Raw genomic sequence first — 23,319 nt, 5'->3', positions numbered from 1 at the left:
TGCTTCTGTTCCACTCTCGCTAGCACTCTCACCATCTCCAGCTAGGGCTGTAACAACAATGAAGCCGGCTCCTATGGCCTCCTAATCAATTCACCCTGCACACATCTGTTAGGTTATCCATGTGATGTTTTTACCCAGACCTTCCAGCAACTCCTTGTTACCTATAAATAAGGTTAAGTTCCTGGTGGGTATTCGAACTCTCCCTAATGTGGTTTCGAACAACATGTCCAGCTTTATCTTCCATTATTTCCAGTCACTGACCATCTCCACCAAACTCGTCCACCCAGTTCTCCTTGTCCTATTTTAGGTCCCCCTCTGCCCAGAACCTCTCTCCTTCAATCTGCACCATCAGAGTCTTGCCCAGCATGGATGCCCTGGTTCAGGGCCTGGCTTCCTCCACCATCATCCCATCAAGAAGGGATAAGAGGAATGCTGGGCTCAGCATTACAGGGGCACTCGTGCACACATCTTACTCCAGCGTTAGGCCCTCTGAGTCAGCAACTCCGAGTCCTTGTAGTAGAATAAGGGACTCTACAGGGTGCACATCCTTCCTCTGGTTATCAGTAGTTCTTGTCCACCCAGAGAAGCGCCTGTAGAGCTACGGCTGTATCTTTATGTCTTTGTATCTTTGCCAACACTTCATTCACTGTTGCTGCTGCTGCTGCTAAGTTGCTTCAGTCATGTCCAACTCTGTGCAACCCCATAGATGGCAGCCCACCAGGCTCCCCCGTCCCTGGGATTCTCTAGGCAAGAACATTGGAGTGGGTTGCCATTTCCTTCTCCCATGCATGAAAGTGAAAAGTGAAAGTGAAGTCGCTAAGTCATGCCTGACTCTTAGCAACCCCATGGACTGCAGCCTACCAGGCTCCTCCATCCATGGGATTTTCCAGGCAAGAGTACTGGAGTGGGGTGCCATTGCCTTCTCCGATCTAGTGGATGCTAAAGACGGATTTGTTGAGTGTCTTTATGCACATACAGTTTTGTCAGGGACACAGGGTACATACTAAGGCCGCCTTGACCATGTCCAAACTGCAAGAATGGCAGCCACTCCCTGAGGCTCCCTCTGCCTGTGCTGTCTTCCCTTCCTTCATCGCCCCGAAGCTCTCTGTGAAGTCAAGCGCTCTCTTTTGTTCACGCTTCCAGGAGGGATGCGAGGAGAAGCACTTGGAATTTCCAGGCATCGAGCCTCTGGGAACATGGGACTTAAGGGGTGTGGGTGGTTCTCCCCAGAACAGTCAGCACTGCTGTTTCTCCCTCCACCACGCCCAGCTCCGACCAGGGAGCTCCCATCCTACATCCTGGGGACACGGCAAAGAACCTGGACTGGCACAAACCCGCCCTCGCCCCTTGGAAAGCAATGAAACACGTGCTGCAATGAAGCTGAGTTCTCAAAACCCTGGGCGACATTTAAAAGGCACAGCTGGAGAAGTGACTGTGATTGTCGCCAAGTGAAGACAGACACCTACCTGCCAGCCCGACGTCGGCCGCATTAGCGATCGCCACCGCCTCCTCCTCTGTGTTGAACCTGCCAAAGTCAGGGTGGGTCATCAGCAAAATCCCACAGGGGAAGGGAAACCAGCTGGTTTTCCTTCTGCTCTATCTCCCAAGTAAGAGCCAGGGGTCAATCAGTTTTGCAAGGAGCAGAGAGGAAAACACCTTCATTCACTGCACACGCTGAGTTCAAGGCTAGGGAGCTTGCATCAACACCGGTTCATCTCTTCTAGGAGAACAGGAGTCACGCAGGCAACTACAGTGTATTCAGAATGTTGAATAAAATGCCTAAGAAAAGGGTTACTGCTCTTGTTCCCTCTTAAGACATGCGTCAATCATAACTACTTGAGAAGCAGTCGCGACGTGGGAGAAAGACAACAGCCAGGGCCTGCTGGGGCTCAGGGTTCCAGTGTTGGCCCCACTGCTTGACAGTGCTGGGGGTCTGTTCCCCTTGGAAATGAGATGACTAGTATGGAAGCCTAATGCAGTCTCTTCCAGCTTGATCATCTTATTTCTGAAACTAGATTTCAGAGGCCTTTTTCTGTTGCCCCAAAACTGTAACTGGGGGCAGAACATTCTATGTATCTCAGCTCCTCAAATCAGAGACCCAGCAGCAGCCAGCCCTCTGAAGGCTCGGGCAGAGCTGGCAGACCCTGGTCAGTGCCAGAGGACGTGTGGGAGAGAGAAGAGGGGGGCCCCAAGAGAATCACTTGTACAAGGACGAGCAGCTCTTGTCTCTCCACTGTAGAGAGCAAGCCGTTGTATCTGCCAGAGAATAAAAACCAGGGCGTCACCCATGTCCTCACTGCCTGCATGTCCGTCGAAAATGCACTCATCACACCATCAGGTGGGACATCCTCGACGATTTCACCTTTTGAGTGTGAACTCCCTGGTGGTTCAGATAGTAAAGTGTCTGCCTGTAATGCTGGAGACCCAGGTTCGATCCCTGGGTCGGGAAGATTCCCTGGAGAAGGAAATGGCAACCCACTCCAGTATTCTTGCCTGGAGAATCCCATGGACAGAAGAGCCTGTAGGCTACAGTCCAAGGGGTCACAAAGAGTTGGACACGACTGCATGACTTCACTTCACTATTTACACAATAACAACCACACTGATATTAGGTGACGTGCTTTATGTATATTACATCATTTAAACCTTACAACTGTCCTGTGAGGCAAATTTTTTTGTTTGTTGTTGTTTAGTACTAAGTCGTGTCTGACTTTTTGCAACCTTATGGACTATAGCCCATCAGGCTTCTCTGTCTATGGAATTCTCCAGGCAGGAATACTGGAGTGGGTTGCCATTTCCTACTCCAGGGACTGAACCTGAGTCTCTCAGGTCTTCTGCATTGGCAGGCAGATTCTTTACCACTGTTCCACCTGGGAAGCCATGAGGCAAGTACTAGTTTTTAGTCCTTTTCCCATCAAGGACCCCGGGGCTCAGAGAAGTTAACTCATTCAAGGAGACACAGGTATAAAATAGCAAAGCCTACATTCCTAACCCCTGCATCCTTTTGGAAAATGTTAAGTTCATATTCTAGGTAAAAAATATTTTACTAAAAGATGAAAGTTCTCCAAGTGGTCCATTCTCCCAGTGTCAGATTAATCTATAAATTTCATTAGCAATGGAGGAGAGAGAAATATTTGGAGAAATAATGACCAAGAATCTCCCAGGACTAAACACCTTAGATTTTAAATAAAGGCCTTAGGATCTCAGATTGAAAGAAGCTCACAGTATGTTGTACCTAAGCTACCATGGTAAAATTTAAGAACATCAAAGGCCACCAATCTCTGAAAAGAAAAAGATCCCTTCACAGGAACAAGAACCAGACATCAGCTTTCTCAATAACAACCCTGAAAGTAAGCAGACCAAGGACTGATATCTTGTGAAGCTAGATTTTTACACAGGTAGATTATTATTTACTTGTGAGTGTAGGATAAACGGTTCCATACGAACACAGTTCATTTCCCACAGACACCCTTGAAAGAAGCCTTGAAGGATGCACTCTGTTATGAAGAAAAATGAGTTCAGCAGGGAGCAAAGTAGAGAATTTGGTAAATTTTGTGGTCTAAACTGGCAATAATAAAAACCAATATTTAAAAATCCATGCCTTGGATTTGGCCCTTCCCCTGACACAGCCCCACTCTCTGCTCCTCTCCCTCTCCCGCCAGCCGCAAACGACACAGGAACTGGATTACTCTCCAGCCTTCCTTTTCCTTTCCTACTCTTCCTCCTGTCTCCTACACGCTGAATGGCCTTACTTGATAACAGGTGCCACAGGCCCAAAAGTTTCTTCCTGAGAGCAGAGCATGTCTCGGGTGACGTTGCTGAGCAGGGTGGGCTCGAAGAAATTTTTCCCAACGTGGTGTCGCTTCCCACCTGTCACAACGGTGGCCCCTTTGGAAATGGCATCACTCACGTGTTTCTCTGCCTGTGTGAGGAGAAAAGGAAGAGCCTTTGGGAAGGCAATCCAGGATACTTGGAAAATGTTTAAACCGTCAAAAACTGTAACTGGGTTTTTCTTTCTTTTTCAAATAGGTTTGAATCCATGTATCCCAATTCCTTCTAGGTAGGAAGAACCAAATACACAGATATGGAGTCAAGAGGGCTGGTTGCATATACAATGCTGCTTCCTCCCCACTTGTTGGAAGGACTGAAGCTGAATCTCCAATGCTTTGGCCACCTGATGTGAAGAGCTGACTCCTTGGAAAAGACCCTAACGCTGGGAAAGGTTGAAGGCAGAAGGAGAAGGGAACAACAGAGGATGAGATGGTTGGATGGCATCACCGACTCAGTGGACATGAACTTGAGCAAACTCTGGGAGCTGGTGATGGACAGAGAAACCTGGTGTGCTGCAGTCTATTGGGTCACAAAGAGTTGGACATGACTTGGCGACTGAACAACAGCAACCCTGCTCTGTGGGTTTCTGGCTATTTGGTCTTACTGTTTGCTGAATGGCCTAATACACATACACTCATATCTTTCAAGGCCTGATGCTCAGCCGCCTTTCTGGGATTTGCTCTCCTTGCCTTCCTGGGTTAGTTCCAGGCTCTTGGAGCCCACGTTGTTCTTGTCCCTGGACTTCTCTTTCACTTTGTTCTAAGAGGTGTACTGAAGATGGTTTATATTCAGAGTGTTCTGATAACTGCAGGTCGGGTTGTTTTCTCTTGCACTGGCTGGTAATGGAATTTGAACTCCAAATAATTTTCCTTTAGAGTGTTGAGTATATTTCTCTACTTCTGGTGCTGACAATGAACATTCTAACTCAGAAACAGTTCTTACTCCTTTATGGGTCGATTTTCCCCACTCTAGAAGCTGGCTTGAATCTTCTTTGTATGTTCCTGACATTCTAAAATTTTAGCAAAACATATCTGGGTTTTCTCTTTATTCTGATTCAATATACTTGGCAATTGGCAAAGTCTTTCAATCTGAAGAATCAAGTTACTTCCCCCTAGCTCTGACAAGTTTTCCTCTAGCATTTGTTTGATAGACCTGTTTCTTCCACTTCAAGTCTTTCTAGAGCTTCTATCACTAAAATGGACACACCCCTGTGTGGGTGTGTGCATGTTCAGTCGTGTCTGACTCTTTGTGACTCCCATGGACTGTAGCCTGCCAGGCTCCTCTGTCCATAGGATTTTCCAGGCAAGAGTATGTCCTGTCTTCTCAAAACTCTCGGAGGAAGGTATTAGATTCCTAGAAATGTCTGATCTCAAAAACAAAAAGCCTTTTTCCTCTCCTTTTAGGTGTTCCAAAGATGAAAGGACTTTGTATTTCAAGATGGTAATTCCCGAAGCAGCAGGAGACAGAATTATCACCACTGCGAGAGAAGATTTAGGGACGGCAGTAGAATGCAAGCGGCAGATCTCATGAGAGCTCAGCGAAATGACAGAGCTGGAAAAGCTTATAACCCGACGATGCCACTTGATTCATACAAACTGGCAGAAATTCACTAGTGTTTCTAATTTCTCCTTGTTTCCAAAACCACCTTGCTGGAAAAGCTTATAACCTGACGATGCCACTTGATTCATACAAACTGGCAGAAATTCACTAGTTTTTCTAATTTCTCCATGCTTCCAAAACCACCTTGCTGGGCACCTTACCAGAGTGGTTTCTGATACTGAAACCAGGACACTGAACAGATACTAAGACAAACTTACCTTTTCTACAGCTTTTGCATTAATTAACGGGCCTTGAGTAGTTCTCTCGTCAAATCCATTACCCACATGCAGGTTTGTTTTAATTGCCTCAGCAAATTTTTTCACAAAAGAGTCATGGATACCGCTTTGGACCAAGAAACGGTTGGAGCACACACAAGTCTAGACAGAAAGAAACAAACTCATGTCGACAGTTCATCAGAAGCTACTGACCCAACCAATAAACCTATGATTGCTGCTACCTCTGAATGTAAATGTACTTCCCAGGTGGTCCCTGTCCTGGGTCCCACCTCCATACTCGAGCTTGGCCCTAAAGAGAACCATGCCAAGAGCATGTACTTCTCCAGGCCCCTCCACAGCCACCACACCTCTGTGGTTAAACAGGTAAGCGAGCATAAATAATCTGTGAGCAAAAAGCCACTAACCCAGGTTTTTTTCAAATGGCTCATATTGGAACGAGAAAGCCAACACAAGAAATTAGCTCCTTGAGACAGTGATACTCAGCGACAGACAGCAGAGCTAGAAGGAAAAGGATTCAAAGGCTAATTTATGTCCTCTAGCTTAGTGAACCTTTCAAGAGCTTGGCAGAATCCAACATTTTGAAAATGGACACAAGACCATTCTTTCAGCCTAAATTATTGAAAAGCCCTTTGTTTATTATATTTTCTAGTTTAGACCTAATATTTTCAAGTTATAAAATATAAACACATTATTGGAAATGAGGCTATCCTTGATACATTTTCTTCTTGGCTTTTTTCTTAATTGTGTATTTTCTAGTAGAAACAGTTTGTAGATAATTTTGTACCCTGTGCATTTTTATTGGCTTAAAGCAACATACCCCAAAGTTGTAGCTTTGTAAATGTAATTCTGAAGGTTATACACCTTTGCATTTTGTGTTTCTAAAAGGAAACACACCTATTTCAGAAACAACCAGGCTTATTTAGGTTATGTGAAAGGAGAAAAATTAATTACCAATGGTCAAAACAGGATGAAAACTATTTAATAAAGAATATTATACACTTCACCATTTTCCTCCTAGATAACTTTCCAGTTTTTATTCCATTTCTGGAATGCATTTAAAATCGCTTATTGATGGTACTCTAAGATGAAGTGCTTACCTTTTATGAGATAACTTGAAAGGTCCCTGCTGGATCTAATACTCTGGGATTCCCTAGAAGGTGTGAGCGCAGGCCACCACTCTCCCTAGGACAAGCTGGACCCTCCTTGGCCCACTGTGGTGTCTGTGGCCCTCTAGTGGAGGCCTGTCCTGCCCACCTCATCTCACGAAGAGGGAGACCCAGGCAGTAGGGTTTTGAGTTTTTCAAGGCACCATCTCAACATTTTCCAACCTTCTTTTCCTTAAGATTGTGGGCTCCAGACCCTAGCTGTTCAGGCTATTTTTTATCTGAGGAGATGTTTAAACCTGTTCAGCAGAGAAAAGTCCAGCAAGGGAAAACTATGAAAATAACCAGATTCAAAGAGATGAAAGAAGAAAACTTCCGATTTGATTAAAAGGCATCTGCTGTTCAAGAAAATTTCCTTGAAGCCAGGGATGAAGACACCTTATTTCCCTTCATACCCTCTGAGCCTAGCAGAGTCCCAGACAAAGAGAGGGCACTCACTAAACATCCGATGAAAGAGGACACGCACGAAGAATGAAGGAAGGAACCCAGAAGTGCCCTTTCTCCCAGGAGGTGAGGGAGGGGGTAGGATCTTTGTAAAGCACACAACCCAGAAAAATGCTCCAGGACTCACCTGTCCAGAGTTCCTGAATTTGGAGGCCATGGCCCCGGCGACAGCCTGGTCCACGTTGGCACTGTCGAAGACGATGAAAGGGGCATGGCCACCCAGCTCCATGGACACCCTCTTCACAGAGTTTGCTGCGTGGTGCAACAGGACCTGGGAGCAGACAGAGGATGCCAGGAGCACCCAATCAACAACAGGGACCAGTAGGGCTTTGTTTCAAAAAAGTACCCAATAGAGGAGGAAGCCAAGTACACAGCAGCGTATATGGGATGACAGTTTGCATAAGAAACAGGGAAAATGATATATATATAATATATATGTATTCATACTTGCTTATATTTGATAAACATGGAGAAGATGACAAGAAAATAAAAATAATTATGTATAAAAGGGAGGAAACCAGGGATGGGGTAAGGGTGAAACTTCTGAATATAAACATGTTTATATTGCCCTGATTTTTGAACCCTGTCAATGTATGACCTACTCGGAAAATTATAAACAGGCTTAACAATCACAGAGATAGGATAATAAAATCACCCAGAACCCTATAACCCCCCTAGTTTACCACTGATAAAATCCTAAGGTATATCTATCCAGAATTTGGCTGTATACACAGAGGGGGATGTACCTTTTTAAAAAACCTTTGTCTTTTATATTGAAGTATAGCTGATTAATAATGTGATAGTTTCAGGTGAACAGCAAAAGGACTCAGCCATACACATACATGTATCCATTCTCCCCCAAACTCCCCTCCCACCCAGGCTGCCACATAACGTTGACCAGAGTTCCCTGTGCTGGACAGTAGGACCTTGCTGGTTATCCATATTAAATACAGCAGTGTGTACATGTCCATCCCAAAGTCCCTAAATATCCCTTTCCCTAGGTCTGTGAGTCTTTTTCTATTTTGTAAATAAGTTCATTTATATAATTTCTTTTTAGATTCCTCATATAAGGGATGTCATACAATGTTTCTCTGACTTCACTCAGTATGACAATCTCGTAAATCCATCCATGTTGCTGTAAATAGCATTATTTCATTCATTTTAGTGGCTGAGTTATATTCCATTGTATATATGTACCACATCTGCTTTATCCATTTATTTGTTGATGGACATTTAGGTTACTTCCATGTTTTGCCTACTGTACATAGTGCTACTATGAACATAGGGGTGTATGTATCTTTTCAAATTACAGTTTGGTCTGGATGAATGCCCAGGAGTGGCATTGCTAAATCATATGGCAACTCTATTTTTTAGTTTTTTAAGGAACCTCCATACTGTTTTCCATAGTAGCTGTTACCAGTTTACATTCCCACCAACAGTGTAGGAAGATTCCCTTTTCTCCATACCTTTTCCAGCATTTATTGTTTGTAGACTTTTTAATGATGACCATTCTGACTGGTGTGAGTAAACCTATTTCTTTATTGGACTCAAGATAGCCATTTTTTTTTTGAACTTTAAAGAAATGCTCTTTGCCAGGCCATTGGTTTTTCCGACTCGGCTTGCTCTTGGGTTGCTTGCCTCCACCTGTGTCCTCTGACTGAGTCTTCTTCCCACTCAGCACCCATGATGAGAGCTTGAACCCGACTCTGGCTGCATGGCCCTTGCTGCCTACAATCCTGCTACATCCTAAGGACTCTTTTCTGCTCCCATTCCCCCTGATGACCTTCTTGGGACTTCAGCCTCCAAAGCCTTAGAAAGGGAGCATGACTGCCCAGCTTACCTTTCTATGAGACACTGGCCCTTGGTCACTGGCCAGCCTCTGAATCTGTTTTCCTCAGTTCAAATGCCCATTCATGGCTGAATTCTCTGTAGGGAGCAGACGAGGCACTCTGTCCCCTCCACAGGCCCCGGGAGGGATGGTCCCCCTGAAAGGGGTAAGGGCAGGGCCGCATCTCCAGAAGAGGCTGACCGACGGGGGTTCAGTTAGAGGCAAGATTCTATGTGCCAAGATCCAGAGCTGAGCCACTGATTCTCTGCAAAGACCAGCTCAGAAGAGGCTGTTGGTATGGAGAATGGCTACTTATCAGTGATTTCTATCACTCTTCCCTTTAAACCACTTGAAGCGAAGCACTGTCCCATGTAAATAACTTAAAAGGACAGTTGGACTTGGCAGGAATGCGGTCAGCATTTTCCTAGGGGTCTGTCCGTTGGGGACAGTTTGCTGAGCAAAGTAAGGTTAGGCAGTGAGTGGCTGGTCTTTGCCCAGCGTCTGGGTACTTCTCTGGCTTCAGTGGCAAAGGTTTATAACCCTTCTTCTCCCAGGCCTCTTTTTCTCTAATGACTTTGAAACCCACTGAGAATAAGTTTGTCTGCAAGATCCCTGGATCAGGGTGGTAGCACTTTATGGATCTAAAAATTCACGCTTCTGAAATGAATGAATGAGTGGCAGGCTTCCCAAGTATGAGTTTGCAGCATAACAATCATGGTTATGGCTGGGAGTTACTAAAATTGGTTTATTTTCTCCTGCTTCTCATGGTGTCCAAAAAATGACCAGTTTCACCAAAACTTTCAGATTAGATTTTTATTATTTTAATCTGATACGTTTATGTACTTCTCTAATATGAGCATATGCATGTATGTATATAAATACTAGCAGGAAAAATGTGTATTATCTGGTGAGAAACACCATAACTAGGAACTTTTGTTCTACTCTGCCTTTTTCCTGTTTTAAATATTTAAAAGGATAAATAAAAATGCACTCATAGGCACACAAATGAGGTTTTGGGGAAAGAACTTTTCAACATATAAGGGAGAAGAAAGCTAGGAAAAAAAAGACCTTTCTGTTTCTGTAAGTACCTTTATACTAAACACATTTTTGTTCTAAGGCATCCATTTCTTTAATTCTAGATTATGAAAGAAACACACACTTGAGTGTTATGGGAATACGATGGACAACTTTCAGCTACTTCACATACAACAAATAATGGAATCTTGTCTACCCTTAAACCTTCAGTTTTGTCAAACAGGAACCTAGATCATGTCACAATGAGGAACACCATCCACATATTTCTAGAAGATGATCAGACATTACGATATGGGACAGAGCTTCTAACACTCTGCTGGAAACCTTTCTCCAAATGGTGACTGAGATGAAGTAGTATTTTTGATACTGTATAAAGTTATTAGAATGACACTTGTTTCCTTTGAGACTTAAGTCACATACCTTTCCAGTGGCTGTCGAACCAGTAAAGGAAATTTTAGATACGAGAGGATCTGTACAAAGTGCTTCCCCTACTTCCTTGGCCTTCTTTTGAGAGCAAGGAATCACGTTGTACACACCTGGGGGAATTCCAGCCTGGTTTGCAAGCTATAAAGAGAAACAGCAAACATGTGGCAGCAAATGATCAAACTGGAAAAACAGAAAAGAGAAATAAATGTTTTAACCCAGAAAGTAATGGCAAAAAAACAAAACAAACAAAAAAAAAAACATAGGCTGACTTTGGGGACAGAATATATTTAGAACTGAAATAAGATTCTTACTAGTGCTAATGTGGTATTAAGGCTTCTCTGGTGGCTCAGATGGTAGTCTGCCTGCAATGGAGACCCGGGTTTGATCCCTGAGTCAGGAAGATCTCCTAGAGAAGGAAATGGCAATGCACTCCAGTGCATTTCTTGCTGGGAAAATCACATGGACAGAGGAGCCTGGTGGGCAGCACTCCATGGGGTTGCAGAGAGTCAGACACGACTGAGCGACAATGTGGTATTAATATATTGCAAGTTTCTGCATGAGTTTTAAGCAGTATTTTACCATATGCATGTGTGTGTACACACATGTATGTATATTTCCCAGCCATGCCACTAATAAGGCCTAGAAACAGTGACCAGCCAGTAGCAATGACCATCCCTGGTGCCCTAAGTGTAGCCTTAAAATATCATTTCCTACCAGAGGAAATAAAGGCTTTCTGCAGAAATGGTTAATCCCAGGTCTGGGACAAGAAATATATATGATAAGTCTAAAACATCTTGTCATACTAGATAGCAAAGAAGGTCTCAAAAACTATTAGAGTTATGTTAGAAGATAAAAGAGCCAACTCCAGGAGGCTGCCATCGGCCAAAAGTGGGAGCAGTGGAAGCTTCATCAAGGATAATAACCAGAAATAATAAGAAAGTGAAACTCATCAAATACCAGCACATTAAAATCTATTGGCACATGATGGTCCTTAAAAAACAAACTAATTGGGAACCTTTGGCAGATGACAGGAATAGATTCATTTATTTGAAAAACTGGGAAATAAAAAGAATCAAATATACTGCCTTTCCTCTGTGAATTTGCCGCCGGGTAACCACAGAGTTGATGGGAAGCTTTGATTTATAGAAGTGGTCTGGTGAATAAATGAATGAAAAAGGAAAGAATTCAAATATTACCATTTGGGCAACTCCTAATGAATTAACAGACCAAGCAGCATCGTAAAGCAGTGGGTGCAGACATGAAAACAGACACCCAGACCTTATTCCCCCTCTGACAAAAGGACACAAGATGGGATCGAACCCGAGTCTGATGAGGTGTGCAGATACACCTGCCAGTTTGGAAAGTGCAGGAGACAGAGGAACGTGGTCCCTGATGTGCTGTCTGCAAAGCCCGGTTGATGGGGAGCTCTACCGGTCAGATGTCCAGCTTCCTCAAAAGACAGATTGTATGGGAAAGAAAAGGATGGAGGGGAATCTGCCCAATAGAAGGAACTCATTAGATGTTCCAAATTTTAACAAGTGGAGGCCACTGCAGGAAGTCTGGATTGATCCTACTCTGTGTGAGATGAGAAGCCATTAGAGGGTTTTAAACAGAAGAACAAGATCTGACTGAATGCAGATTGAGTTGGAGAAGGGAGTGGTTAATAAGAGGTGCCCTCAACGTGAGAAATGCCCAGCTTTTAGTCACATTGCTGCTGCTGCTAAGTTGCTTCAGTCGTGTCTGACTCTGTGCGACCCCATAGACAGCAACCCACCAGGCTTCCCCGTCCCTGGGATTCTCCAGGCAAGAATACTGGAGTGGGTTGCCATTTCCTTCTCCAATGCATGAAAGTGAAAAGTGAAAGTGAAATCACTCAGTCGTGTCCGACTCTTCATGACCCCATGGACTGTAGCCCACCAGGCTCCTCTGTCTGTGGGATTTTCCAGGCAAGAGTACTGGAGTGGGTTGCCATTGCCTTCTCCGAGATATCATTGTTAGGGTAGCCTAAACAATAACCTACAGATGTCAGAAAATTCCCATTACTTTTTCTAAAAAGAGGAACATCTGACTTAAAATAATGACTAGTAAATTAAATCACAGCACCACCAAACAGGAGATGCAGGCAAAGGAAGAGGCTTCGACAGTGCTTCCTCGTGTCCCAGATAGATAACGTCCTTTTTTGGACCCAGTGCAGAGGCTCACCTCAGCCAAGGCCAGGGCGGAGAAGGGCGTGTCCTCGGCAGGTTTCACCACCACGGTGCAGCCGGCTGCCAGGGCGGCCCCCACCTTCCGTGTGATCATGGCGCTGGGGAAATTCCACTGGATCAGAAGAGAGAGGAGGCAAGTGAGAGGAAGGGCTGGTCCAAAGGCAGGCGGGTCGAGACACCAGCCTGCAAGTTCTGCCTGGCAGAGGTGTTCTTACACACGGGAGCTCAGAACACCTGGCACCTGCTGGCTCCAGGGACTGTGGAGACAAGGGCTCACGGAGACAAAAACACCTTCAGGGTTTAAAATACTATAAAATTATCTACACTGGGTGACAGCCAGCTCTCCCTGTAAAGGGCTGGGTAGTAAATAGTTTAGGTTTTGTGGGATGTCCAGTTTCTGTCCCAACTAGACAACATGTATACAGATGGGAGTGGCTCTGTCCCAGTGAAACTTTATTTATAAACATAGGCCTGAGGGCTGTAGTTTGGTGACCCTTTGGAGAAAAATAGTAGCAAAGGTGATTCTGAAGATGGTATATGATATATTACTTTCCTCTCTAGATATTCATAGATAGCTCTCTGTGGATATTTATAGTATTTTTTGTTTCAACAAAACCATGTATAGTGCTTATTCTGACCTAAGCACTGTTGTACGTGAGGTGAGGTGAAGTCGTTCAGTCGTGTCCGACTCTTTGCGACCCTGTGGACTGTAGCCCACCAGGCTCCTCCGTCCATGGGATTCTCCAGGGAAGAATACTGGAGTGGGTTGCCATTTCCTTCTCCAGGGGCTCTTCCTGACCCAGGGATTGAACCCAGGTCTCCTGCACTGGAAGCAGACGCTTTAACCTCTGAGCCACCAGGGAAGCCCACTGTTGTACGTACTTTTATACTATTATAATTAAACCCTCACCACAACCCAATGAGGTTGGTTTTTTTCTTATTTGCAGGTTTGGAGACAGTGAGAGCAGTTAAGAAACTTCCTCAAGGTCACACAGCTAGTGGAGACTGAGTTCTGGGTCAAGCCTAGTCAGTCCAGACAGCGAGGGGAATGTTTCTGTGACTGTGGTGAGCAGGGAAAGACTAGCAGTCTTGAGACCAGCTGGCAGACACCGTAGAGAAGTTAATATGGTATCTAGCCAAAGATGGATCCAAGAGAAGCAACTCATGTAGAGAAAGCTGGTTGCCCCACAAGGATACTGCAGTCCTATCCAGGCAGATGCAGTATCTTATTTCTCAGCCTTTTAACTTTCAGAATGTGGCCCAGTGCCTGCTGGAGGGCACATAAATACTTGGAAAGTGTCACATCTTAAGTTTTTTTGTAAAAAATGATAAACACCAGAAGGTCATTTTAGAAGTACTAGACAACGCCAAGAAGCCTTTAATGCCAAGACAGAGAAGCCCCCAGGGTCCTCCTGTGGGTCATCCCCCTCCCGCAGGCGTTAGGAAACACTGGCCACCACCACACCTCTCATTATCACAGAGGACCAGGAAACACGCCCCCGCCTCCAGGAGTGGCATCAGGAAGCCAGGAACAGGTGGCAGAGATAACAGGATGAGCACAGCTGCTTCAGCCCCATTCGGCCTCCCCCGGATCTCGCTGATCCTGCCACATACCGGGGTGATGACTGCAGCCACACCGACGGGCTGCTTGAGGACCAGAGCCCGCCTTTCTTTTGCTGGGGTGGAGATAATGTCTCCATAAACACGGCGGGCTTCCTCTGAAAACCACTCCAGGAAGTTGGCAGAATAGAGAATTTCTCCCTGTGCCTCCTTCAGTGGCTTTCCCTAAATTAAATCAGAAGAGGACACACTCATTACCTTCTAATAACAAAAGCGCAATTCTGTGTTTCTCAGTTCTTCAAAGCTGCAAGCAGAGCACAAAGTCTCCCATTACAAAAGCCACTGGGCGGTGGAGAAATTTCTAGCCTCAGTGTGAGCCTTTGAAAGCAGAATCACAAATGGCGACGGAAGGAAGCCTGCCAGGCCACCCTGAGCCACAGTCGTCATTTGCCTCCTTAACAGGTTAACAACCAGGAGGAGGCGCCCAGAACGGCCTCTTCAAATTTTTTTTCCTTCTGATATTTCTAAATGTTGTGAACAGTGGAAAGTAATTTATCAGAGCGACCAAAAAGCTGGTACCTTTGCAAATGTACAAAAACAACATAAAAAATCAAAGCAGTCATGTGGGGGAAAAAAAAAACCTAGAATGGTGGAAAAGCAGTATTCACATAGTTCCACTCAAAATCGATTTCTTGCATATTATTAAAGAGTAAGTTACAACATAGAAATTTTGATTTAGCAAATATGTGTGCCTGATTTAATCAGCTAGTGGAGACAGAGTTCTGGGTCAAGCCTAGTCAGTCTAGACAGCGAGGGGAATGTTTCTGTGACTCTGGTAAGCAGGGAAAGACTAGCAGTCTTGAGACCAGCTGGCAGACACCGTAGAGAAGTTAATACGGCATGTGTGCCGAAAATAATAACTGATATCTGATCATGAAGTAAAGAATTCACATTTTCTTTCTTTATTTTTTTTTTTTACAATTCACATTTTCTTTAGCTACCTAACAGCACTGAAGTTAGAGATTCCTCCAAGCTTTCTTCTAAGAACTCTTGGACAGTTTCTTCAAGTACTAAGTTAGGTCCTGAACTTACACTTTCAGCTGTAATTATCTTGGCAAGGTCATCCTTATTTTGTATCATTAAGTCATACCACTTGCGAAGTAAAGAACTCCTCTCCTGAAAAAGAAATACAAAATAGTAAAATGCCAAGTGTAAGAGAGACTATTAAATAGTCTTCAGTTTCCTAAAATATTTGCTGTGCCGTCTCATTCTTGGGGAAACATATATTAACCTGTTTTTTAAAACTGAGATATAACTGACATGCAACATTGTATTTGTTCCAGGGGTACAGACCTTTCTTTGGTGAGTAATATCAAAGATTCCATTTTGGGTGTGCTGAGTCATAAATTGTCAAAGCGAAAAAAAGTTTTGTGGAACGACTGTTACTATTTATAGTAAATGTGAATAATGAATTTCACCACACAAAGGTATAGTTCCTTACTTTTCGCACTAACATACATGGAACACAGCATTTACCACCTGAATCACACACAGCATTTACCATCTCAATCACTTTTCAGTACGCAGTTCAGTGGCATTGAGTACCACACTTTCACATGGTCTTGCAGCCATCACCACCCTCCATCACCACCTTTCCATCTCGCAAAACTGAGAGTCTGGACCTGACTCTCCATTCCTCCCAGCCTTGACAACCACCATTCTATTAATACTTTCTGTCTCTATGAATCTAACTACCCTAGGAACTTGATATAGGTAGAATCATGCAGCCTCTGTCCTTTTGTGACTGGCTTATTTCAGTGTCCTCAAGTATAGTTCTTTATTTTTACATTTTTTTCACTAAGGTTTTTACACCCTTCCCGCAGGCCTTGCCGCCTCTCCTGCAACACAGCACAAAGGATGCAGACACCACCTGCAGCTGCAGGAGGGCGCCGGTGGCACCAGCAGCGCGCATGCACCCGGAGCCGGGTCACGATCCACTCCCTTCTGATCCTTTCTCTCCATCTCAGTTCCTGCTTTGCTTCTTGGAGCCCCACTCGTAGCCCGGGGCGCACTCCTCAGGAGGCCCCCTCGGTGGTCACTCCCCACCCTGCAGGTAGTTCTTGGGAGAGAGGTCATCGTCCACACGGGGTCTGGCCTTCCTCTTCCTCGTCTGCTTCCTGAGCTCAGCCATGTGCTCTGGCCACAGGGGGCCCACGGTCTCGTGCCCTTTCTCTCTCCTCCTCTTGTACTCCAGGATCTGCTTGTTGAGTGCCTAGTGGTCAATCCCACTCAGATTCGAGTGTGCCGCAGGGCCCTGGGTATCGCTTGGCAAAGCAGTGTCCAGGGCCTCGGGGGCGCTGAAATCACTTTGCACAAAGTCTTCTTTGTCATCCCGGGGTCCAAAATCAGCAATTGCCAGTAGCTGATCAATCTCCATCATAGCTATGTATTTTTTTGTCCTGAACACACACTCTGGGCGGCACGTTCCTCGGGGTCTGCTGGGACATCAGAAGATGCCCCATGTGCGCAGCGCTCCTCTGCAGGACGGCCTCCGGTATGCGTTCTGGGCCTCAGAGAGGGTCGCCCTCCAGAAGACGCGGCAGGCAGAGAAGCCTGAAGCCAGAGAGACCTTGCAGAGCTCCGCGTTCAGGTCGCACAGCTCCTGGCTCACTTCAGGGGTGCATAGCAAGCCTGTGAGCGCTTTGTAGAGGAGAATGTTCAGCGCCTTCAGGCACCCCGGTCTTCCTTCCGGTTCTCCTGGTGGTGCTCTTCATCAAGAACTCCAACCGGGATGGCTTGTGTGTTAAGTGAGAGCCCAAGGAAGGACCTTCATACCAAAACTTCCTCCATACGTAAAACAATGTAAACGCTACGAAAACAGTTGCCAGCAAGGCAAGTTCAGGTTTTGTGTTTTTAGAACTTCATGGAATTTTTGCAGAACATTTTCAGTCCAAAGTTGGTTGAATCTGAGGATTTGGAACCTTGGACCCACGGTGGAATGTAAACATCACTTTGTTTTAAAAGTTCACTTTGATTTAGCAGACTTAAAACCATCACAACTGTATAAAAGTACAGAAAAAACTGTATAAAACTGTATAAAAGTACAGAAAAAAGGCTGGGTGAAAAAACCGCAAATGGTAATGGTGACAGGTGGGCTTTCACAAGCGGAGACTGCGCTTACAGACTTGGCTGCGGGCTTGGGCGCCAGGCTATCGCCCAGGTGGAGCCCCCAGCCTTTGCAGGACCCCCCACTCGGGAACATTACTTGGTTTTTGAAGCAAATTTCTTGAGCAGGTTCTTGCCACAGGACACAGGCGAGCTGTGTAGACCTCGGGCACCGCTCAGGAGCCCCGAGTGGAGCCCCCCCGCAGACCCCTGAGAGCTGCCCACATCTATGCTCAGCGACTGCAGACAAATGGCCAGGTCTTTATTTTAATGATTCCCTGGCGAGTTGTCCCATAGACTGGGGTGGAGGGTGTGGGGTCTGTGACGCTTAAGAAAGGGTTTTGCACACTTCAGAAGAGAGGCCAGGCACAACCCTGTGGATGTACTTAATGCCAGCAAACTGTACACTTGCAAAGAGCTAAAATGGTAAATTTTACATTATGTGCATTTTACCACAATTTTAAAAAAATTTCAAAAATAAAAGGATGGACGAATAAACTAGATTAAGTATATTGTAGAAGAAATGATTTCTTAAATATTTTTTTTAAAAAAAGAATTCATTTATATTCAAAAGAGAGAGCCCAGAGAACCCAGGTCAAGCAGACCACACAGAGGTGCCCTGAAGGAAGGCGTCCCCAGAGCTCTGGCCTCCTGCATCTAACAGGTGTACGTGAAGCAAAGGAGACTCTGTGGTTTATTCCTACCTGCCTGAGAGGTTGCCCATAGCAACGAGCAAACCTGGTTTGTCATTCTGTCATTCTAATCCATTTAGTAGGTGTAAGATTTAAATTATTTTCTCATACCTCTCATGAGCCGAGAGCCTGAGACTGTGGAAACACCGCCAACTGTCTTTCTCTGGGTTCTTTCCCCTCCCTATTTTGGATAAGCTAACACACTTTGTTATCTTAGCTCTCAAGGGTGTTGTTGAATCTTCTGAATCTCAAACCCCCAGAGAAGAGGTATTGACAGCTCTTAGTATTACTACAGTCATTTCACCCTCTCTGTAGAGTGGTGGTGTAGTTGCTAAGTCTAGTTGGACCCTTGTGACCCCATGGACTGTAGACAGGCTCCTCTGTCTGTGGAATTCTCCAGGCCGCAATACTGGAGTGGGTTGCCATGCCCTTCTCCAGGGGATCTTCCCAATCCAGGGGTCGAACCCAGGTCTCCTGCATTGCAGGTGCATTCTTTACCATCTGAGCCACCAAGGAAGCCAGCCACTGAAAGGACGAGAAGCTCCAAGAACTGTGCTCAGCTGTGGAGGGCACAAGAGCAGCCCTTGAGAGCATTCCCCTCCTAATCCCTAGAACCTGTGACTACATGTATTACTTCACAAGGCCAAAGGGATTCTGCCCATGTGATTAAGGTCAGGTGAGAGCAGAGCCTGAGTTTTCTAGGTGGGCTCCATATAATCACTAGGAGGGCTACCAAAGGGAGGGGGAGGGTCGGAGGCGGGGCAGGTGGGGTGATTCCAGAAGCAGAGGTCAGTGTGGTGCAGAGCCACAGACCACCAACTCAGGGAGGCCTCTGGAGGGGGTGGTTGGTGGTTTAGTTGCTAAGTCAAGTCCGGGTTAGCCAGGGGATCTTCCCGACCCAGGAATCAAACCTGGGTCTCCCACATTGCAGCCAGATTCTTTACCAACTGAGCTATAAGGGAAGCCCCAGGAAGGCCTCTGCTGCTGCTGCTGGAAAAGCCCAGGAAACCCCAGAGCTTCCCCAGGAAATGCAGCCCTGCAAACCCCTCTTGGACTTCGGACCTCTAGGGCAGTATTTGCATTGTTGCGTCCTGTTAAATCCCTCAGTCTGGGGATGATTCGTCCCAGCGGCCAGAGGAAGCAAATGCACCAGGTGAGAAGGCGGTCAGCAAGCGTCAGCTCCCTTCTCTTCTTTCACCCCCTCCAGGGGTGCACAAGGTGGGGAAGGAAGTGGGGGCCACGCCATGGGCTCAGAGAAGCGAGAGTGACGGCAGGCTGTGCGGGCCGACGGGCTCCCTGGCAGAAGTAATACAGGAGCCACCACCCCTCAGGAACCCGGGACGTGAACGGGCCTAGAGAGGGGAGTGGAAAATAGCCGGAGGTGGGGGGACAAGAGAGCTGCCTTACAAGCTGTGTTTGCACCCCGCCATCCAGACGGCAGAGGTGGGAAGCTGACCCCACTACTTTCTTAGTAAGTCGCTCCGAGGTCCTCTCAAGAAGGGTTCCCTTAAAGGCCCCAGAGAACCGTCTGACTGCACCTGGAATTGTTTCTGGATCCCTGAAACACCACAGCGAGGCAGGCTGAGGCTGCAGGCCCTGGTGGGGGCCGGGGGGAGCTCCCAAAGGACTTCAGAGGGCCCACGGCTCGGCCTCAATGCACACGCTTCCTGCAAGCTTGTGTCTCCCACAGCTGTTAGCACTCCTGTGCGTTATCTCTCCAGTTCCACTCCTCTCAAAGTCCCCCTTACACCCTCACTTCGCATCTAAGAGACATCTCAGACTCAGTGGGGCCAAAACTGAGCTCCAGTTTCTTGCCCCATGCTCCTCTCACCCCTTCCCCATCCCAGTGTGTGGTTTTTCCTTCTCTCTTCAGTGGCTCTGGCCAAAAGCCCTGGAGTCATCCTTCAGTCCTGTCTTTCACCTTCCTCCCCTTCCCTCAGTCTTGTCTTTCATCTCTCTCTCTCCCCTGTAACAGTCTGCTGGGGAAACCAGCTGTCTTCCACCTTCAAAACATATCCTTTATCAGAACACTCCTCACCGCCCCCACCACTAACTCTAGCGCCGGCCAGCATCTCCCATGTAAATCACCACCTCCTAGCGGTCCCTGGACTTCCACCGTTGCCCCCACTACAGTCTATTCTCAGCACTGTAGCCAGAGCATCCTTTCCGAAGGCAAGTTAGATCTCTCTGAAAACCCTGAAATGAAGCCCTGCCTGACTTAGAGTAAGACCCCACTTAGTCCTTAGAATGGCTACACACCCCACTCCATCCAGCCCTCTCCTCCTAATTCTGCGTCAGTCTCCTCAGCACAAGGGCTCCTTGCTGATCTACATGTGCATCAGGCATGCTCCTGACTCAGTTTTTGCTCCAGCTGAATTCTCTCACCCCCTTTGGTCTTTGCATCTCATGTCCTCAATGAGACCTACCCTGATGTTACAGCCTGAATTCGGTTCCCCCCAAATTCACATAACTCCCCAGTACCTCTGAATGTGACTGCATTTGGAGATAGGCTCTGGAAAGAGGTCATTAAGATTAAATGAGGTCATAAGAGTGGATCCTAACCCAATGTAACTAGTGTCTTCTCAAGAAGAGATTCGGACACTGACAAGTTCAGAGGGAGGAGCATGTGACGATGGGGAAGATGGCCACCCACAAGCCCGGGTGAGAGGGGCCTCAGGAGAAACCAGCCCTGCCCTCATGTCTTGAGAGCAGGCTTGTACCTTCCAGAACCCTGAGACAAGAAATTACTATTTAAGCCACTGAGTCTGTGATACTCTGTTATTATGGCCCTAGCAAATTAATACAGTAGCCCACACTATTTACATTACATTTTGCCCCTTTTCTCTGGCCTCTTATCCTGTTAGCCTTCTCTACTTTTTTTCATAGCATTCATTACTTCTAACATATTTATTTGTTTGTTGTTCAGTCACTAAGTCGTGTCTGACTCTTTGTGACCCCATGGACTGCAGCATGCCAGACTTCCCTGTCCTTCACCATCTCCCGGAGTTTGATCAAACTTATGTCCACTGAGTTGGTGATACCATCCAACCATCTCATTCTCTGTTGTCCCCTTCTCCTCCTGCCTTCAATCTTCCCAGCATCAAGGTCTTTTCCAATGAGTCAATTCTTTGCATCAGGTGGCCAAAGTATTGGAGCTTCAGCATCAGTCCTTCCAAAGAATATTCAGCGTTGATTTCCTTTAGGATTGACTGGTTTGATCTCCTTGCTGTCCACGGGACTCAAGAGTCTTCTCCAGCACCACAATTCAAAAGCAACAGTTGCTCGGCACTCAGCCTTCTTTATGCTCCAGCTCTGGCACCTGCACATGACTATTGGAAAAACCATAGCTTTGACTATAGGGACCTTTGTTGGCAAAGTGACATCTCTGCTTTTTGATACTGTCTAGGTTTGTCATAGCTTTTCTTCCAAGGAGCAAGCACACCTTGTGTGCACCAGGACCCAGGGCAAAGCAGCAGTGACTTGTTTGTTTAGCTATGCTATTTGTCACAGCTTAAATCTCCTCCCACCCCTCACCTCCAAGTGAACTCCATGAGGGCAGGAATGTTTCTTTTGTGAAACTGCTGTATCCCCAGAACCTCCCACAGTGGGGAGCATAACAGGTGCTCAGAAAATGTCTGATGGATGAATCAGTGTTAGATTCCCTTGGTACTTGGACCTCATTGCTGGATTGTCTTCCTTCAGATGAAGGATGCTGAAGGGCAGGGTAGAAAATGGCCTCTGGGCTGACTACCTGTCATAAACTAAATGAAGGAGAAAGGAAATCTCCCTGCCTCAACATCCCCCACAGTCTCTCCCCCTCTGACACCCTCCACCCCCAATTCTCTACTTCTGCCTATGTCAGTTAATGGATGTATCTCCCTATTCAGGCCCCAAACCTGGAGGGTGGTTCTGGGCTTGTCTCTTCCCTTGCCCAAAGCCCCCGATTTTTTCCCTCGATTCTCTTCACTTTCATGACTTGGCCAGAGCACTCACTACTAGCCTCCGTGTAAACCACCCTGTTAGCCTCCTGCGTGGTCTTCCTGCAGCCAGGCAGGTACTTCAGATACTCTGAAATCATACGTGCTCTCACCTTTCCCGAAACCAACCACCCTTCCCCCGCGGTCTGCTCGCTTATAATTGCAGGCTCGTGTTCTGCTGCCCTGAGAGTGAAAGTGAAGTAGCTCAGTCGTGTCCGACTCTTTGCAACCCCGGTGGACTGCTGCCTACCAGGCTCCTCCGTCCATGGGGATTCTCCAGGCAAGAATACTGGAGTGGGTTGCCATTTCCTTCTCCAGGGGATCTTCCCGACCCAGGGATCGAACCTGGGGCTCCCGCATTGCAGGCAGACGCTTTACCGTCTGAGCCACCAGGGAAGCCTTTGCTCCCCTACCCGACCTTTTATGAGGCTCGAGAGCCGGGCCATGCTCCCTAACGCCCGCACCAAAATTATTTGTTGTCTTTCCACAAGGTGTATCCTGGAGCACTGGGGATGGGAGAGGTGACACAGCTGGTTTCACTAGGATACAAAGCCCCTATCGCCCCTGGATCCGGCGCGCACTCACCTTGGCCGAGACCCCCCTCCAGCTGCAGAAAGCCTCGTAGGCAGCGCGCACGGCGGCGCGGGCCTCGGGCACACCGCAGTCGGCCACCAAGCCCAGCTCGGCGCCGCTGGCCGGGTCGTGCACCGGGAAGGTGGCGGCTGCCGAGACCCAGAGGCCGCCCACGAAGCCGTCGGTGCGCAGCAGGGCCGAGGAGAGGCCCGCCGGGCCTCGGGCGTAGCCGCGGATCGGGGCCACCGGGCAGTCGGCACTGGGGCGGCAGATCCGGCTGGGAGGTGCCCGCCGGAGGTGCGGAGCCGCGCAGCTCCGCAGCCGCAGGCAGGTCGCCATGGCCCTGGCGGTGGCGGCAGGAAGCAGGCGAGCGAGCGTGCGCACCCAGGACCCAGGCTGCGGCGGGGGCGCGCCGGGCGGCGGGGACGCGGAGCAGCGCCCTTAGCGCCGCACAGCCGCGAACTTTAGACCTTGATTGACCGAGGGCGCCAGCAGGCTTGGCTTCCTGCGCGACCTGGGAAGGATCGCGGATGCGAATGGGAAAGCTCGCTGGTAGCGGCGCCTGCGGACCCGCGTCAGCTTT

At 47.2% G+C, this 23,319-nt stretch overlaps 2 protein-coding genes, 1 long non-coding RNA gene and 1 pseudogene across 11 annotated transcripts in view; 2 read left to right on the top strand and 2 right to left on the bottom strand.

Moving 5' to 3' along the window:
- LOC112579640 overlaps positions 1-11,399 on the top strand; it is a 17,395-nt gene extending 5,996 nt beyond the window's left edge. The window contains exons 2-4 of one of the 2 annotated variants that reach the window (XR_006544527.2): positions 5,235-6,029; positions 7,010-7,594; positions 10,241-11,399. This is a non-coding gene — a long non-coding RNA (uncharacterized LOC112579640). The remainder of the gene's footprint in view (positions 1-5,234; positions 6,030-7,009; positions 7,595-10,240) is intronic. The other variant, XR_003103933.3, reaches the window with a different exon arrangement.
- The window catches only part of ALDH5A1 (aldehyde dehydrogenase 5 family member A1), a 26,970-nt gene extending 3,776 nt beyond the window's left edge, over positions 1-23,194 (bottom strand). Inside the window, exons 1-9 of one of the 4 annotated variants that reach the window (XM_044927903.2) lie at positions 22,749-23,182; positions 15,422-15,505; positions 14,384-14,554; positions 12,765-12,881; positions 10,557-10,700; positions 7,401-7,544; positions 5,649-5,807; positions 3,753-3,922; positions 1,467-1,525 (exon numbers count right to left, since the gene is read on the bottom strand). In XM_044927903.2, the coding sequence (XP_044783838.2) occupies positions 1,467-1,525; positions 3,753-3,922; positions 5,649-5,807; positions 7,401-7,544; positions 10,557-10,700; positions 12,765-12,881; positions 14,384-14,554; positions 15,422-15,505; positions 22,749-23,075 (1,375 nt within the window). In that variant the 5' untranslated portion in view covers positions 23,076-23,182. Of the gene's footprint in view, positions 1-1,466; positions 1,526-3,752; positions 3,923-5,648; positions 5,808-7,400; positions 7,545-10,556; positions 10,701-12,764; positions 12,882-14,383; positions 14,555-15,421; positions 15,506-22,748 lie in introns of all 4 variants that reach the window. The other 3 variants (XM_045162674.1, XM_045162683.1, XM_045162682.1) reach the window with 3 other exon arrangements.
- On the bottom strand, positions 15,524-19,204 carry LOC102416398 (annotated as a pseudogene).
- GPLD1 (glycosylphosphatidylinositol specific phospholipase D1) overlaps positions 19,209-23,319 on the top strand; it is a 64,325-nt gene continuing 60,214 nt past the window's right edge. For 2 of the 5 annotated variants that reach the window (XM_044927895.2, XM_044927878.2), the window contains exon 1: positions 23,169-23,319. In XM_044927895.2, coding sequence (XP_044783830.2) covers positions 23,267-23,319 — 53 coding nt within the window. In that variant the 5' untranslated portion in view covers positions 23,169-23,266. Of the gene's footprint in view, positions 19,340-23,168 lie in introns of those variants that run through there. The other 3 variants (XM_044927889.2, XM_044927874.2, XM_025266381.3) reach the window with 3 other exon arrangements.

Source organism: Bubalus bubalis, chromosome 2 (genome assembly GCF_019923935.1).
Source record: "Bubalus bubalis isolate 160015118507 breed Murrah chromosome 2, NDDB_SH_1, whole genome shotgun sequence".
NCBI classification, from domain to species: domain Eukaryota; kingdom Metazoa; phylum Chordata; class Mammalia; order Artiodactyla; family Bovidae; genus Bubalus; species Bubalus bubalis.
Note: the sequence above shows the minus strand (reverse complement) of the source record. Positions and strands in the feature narration are given on the sequence as shown.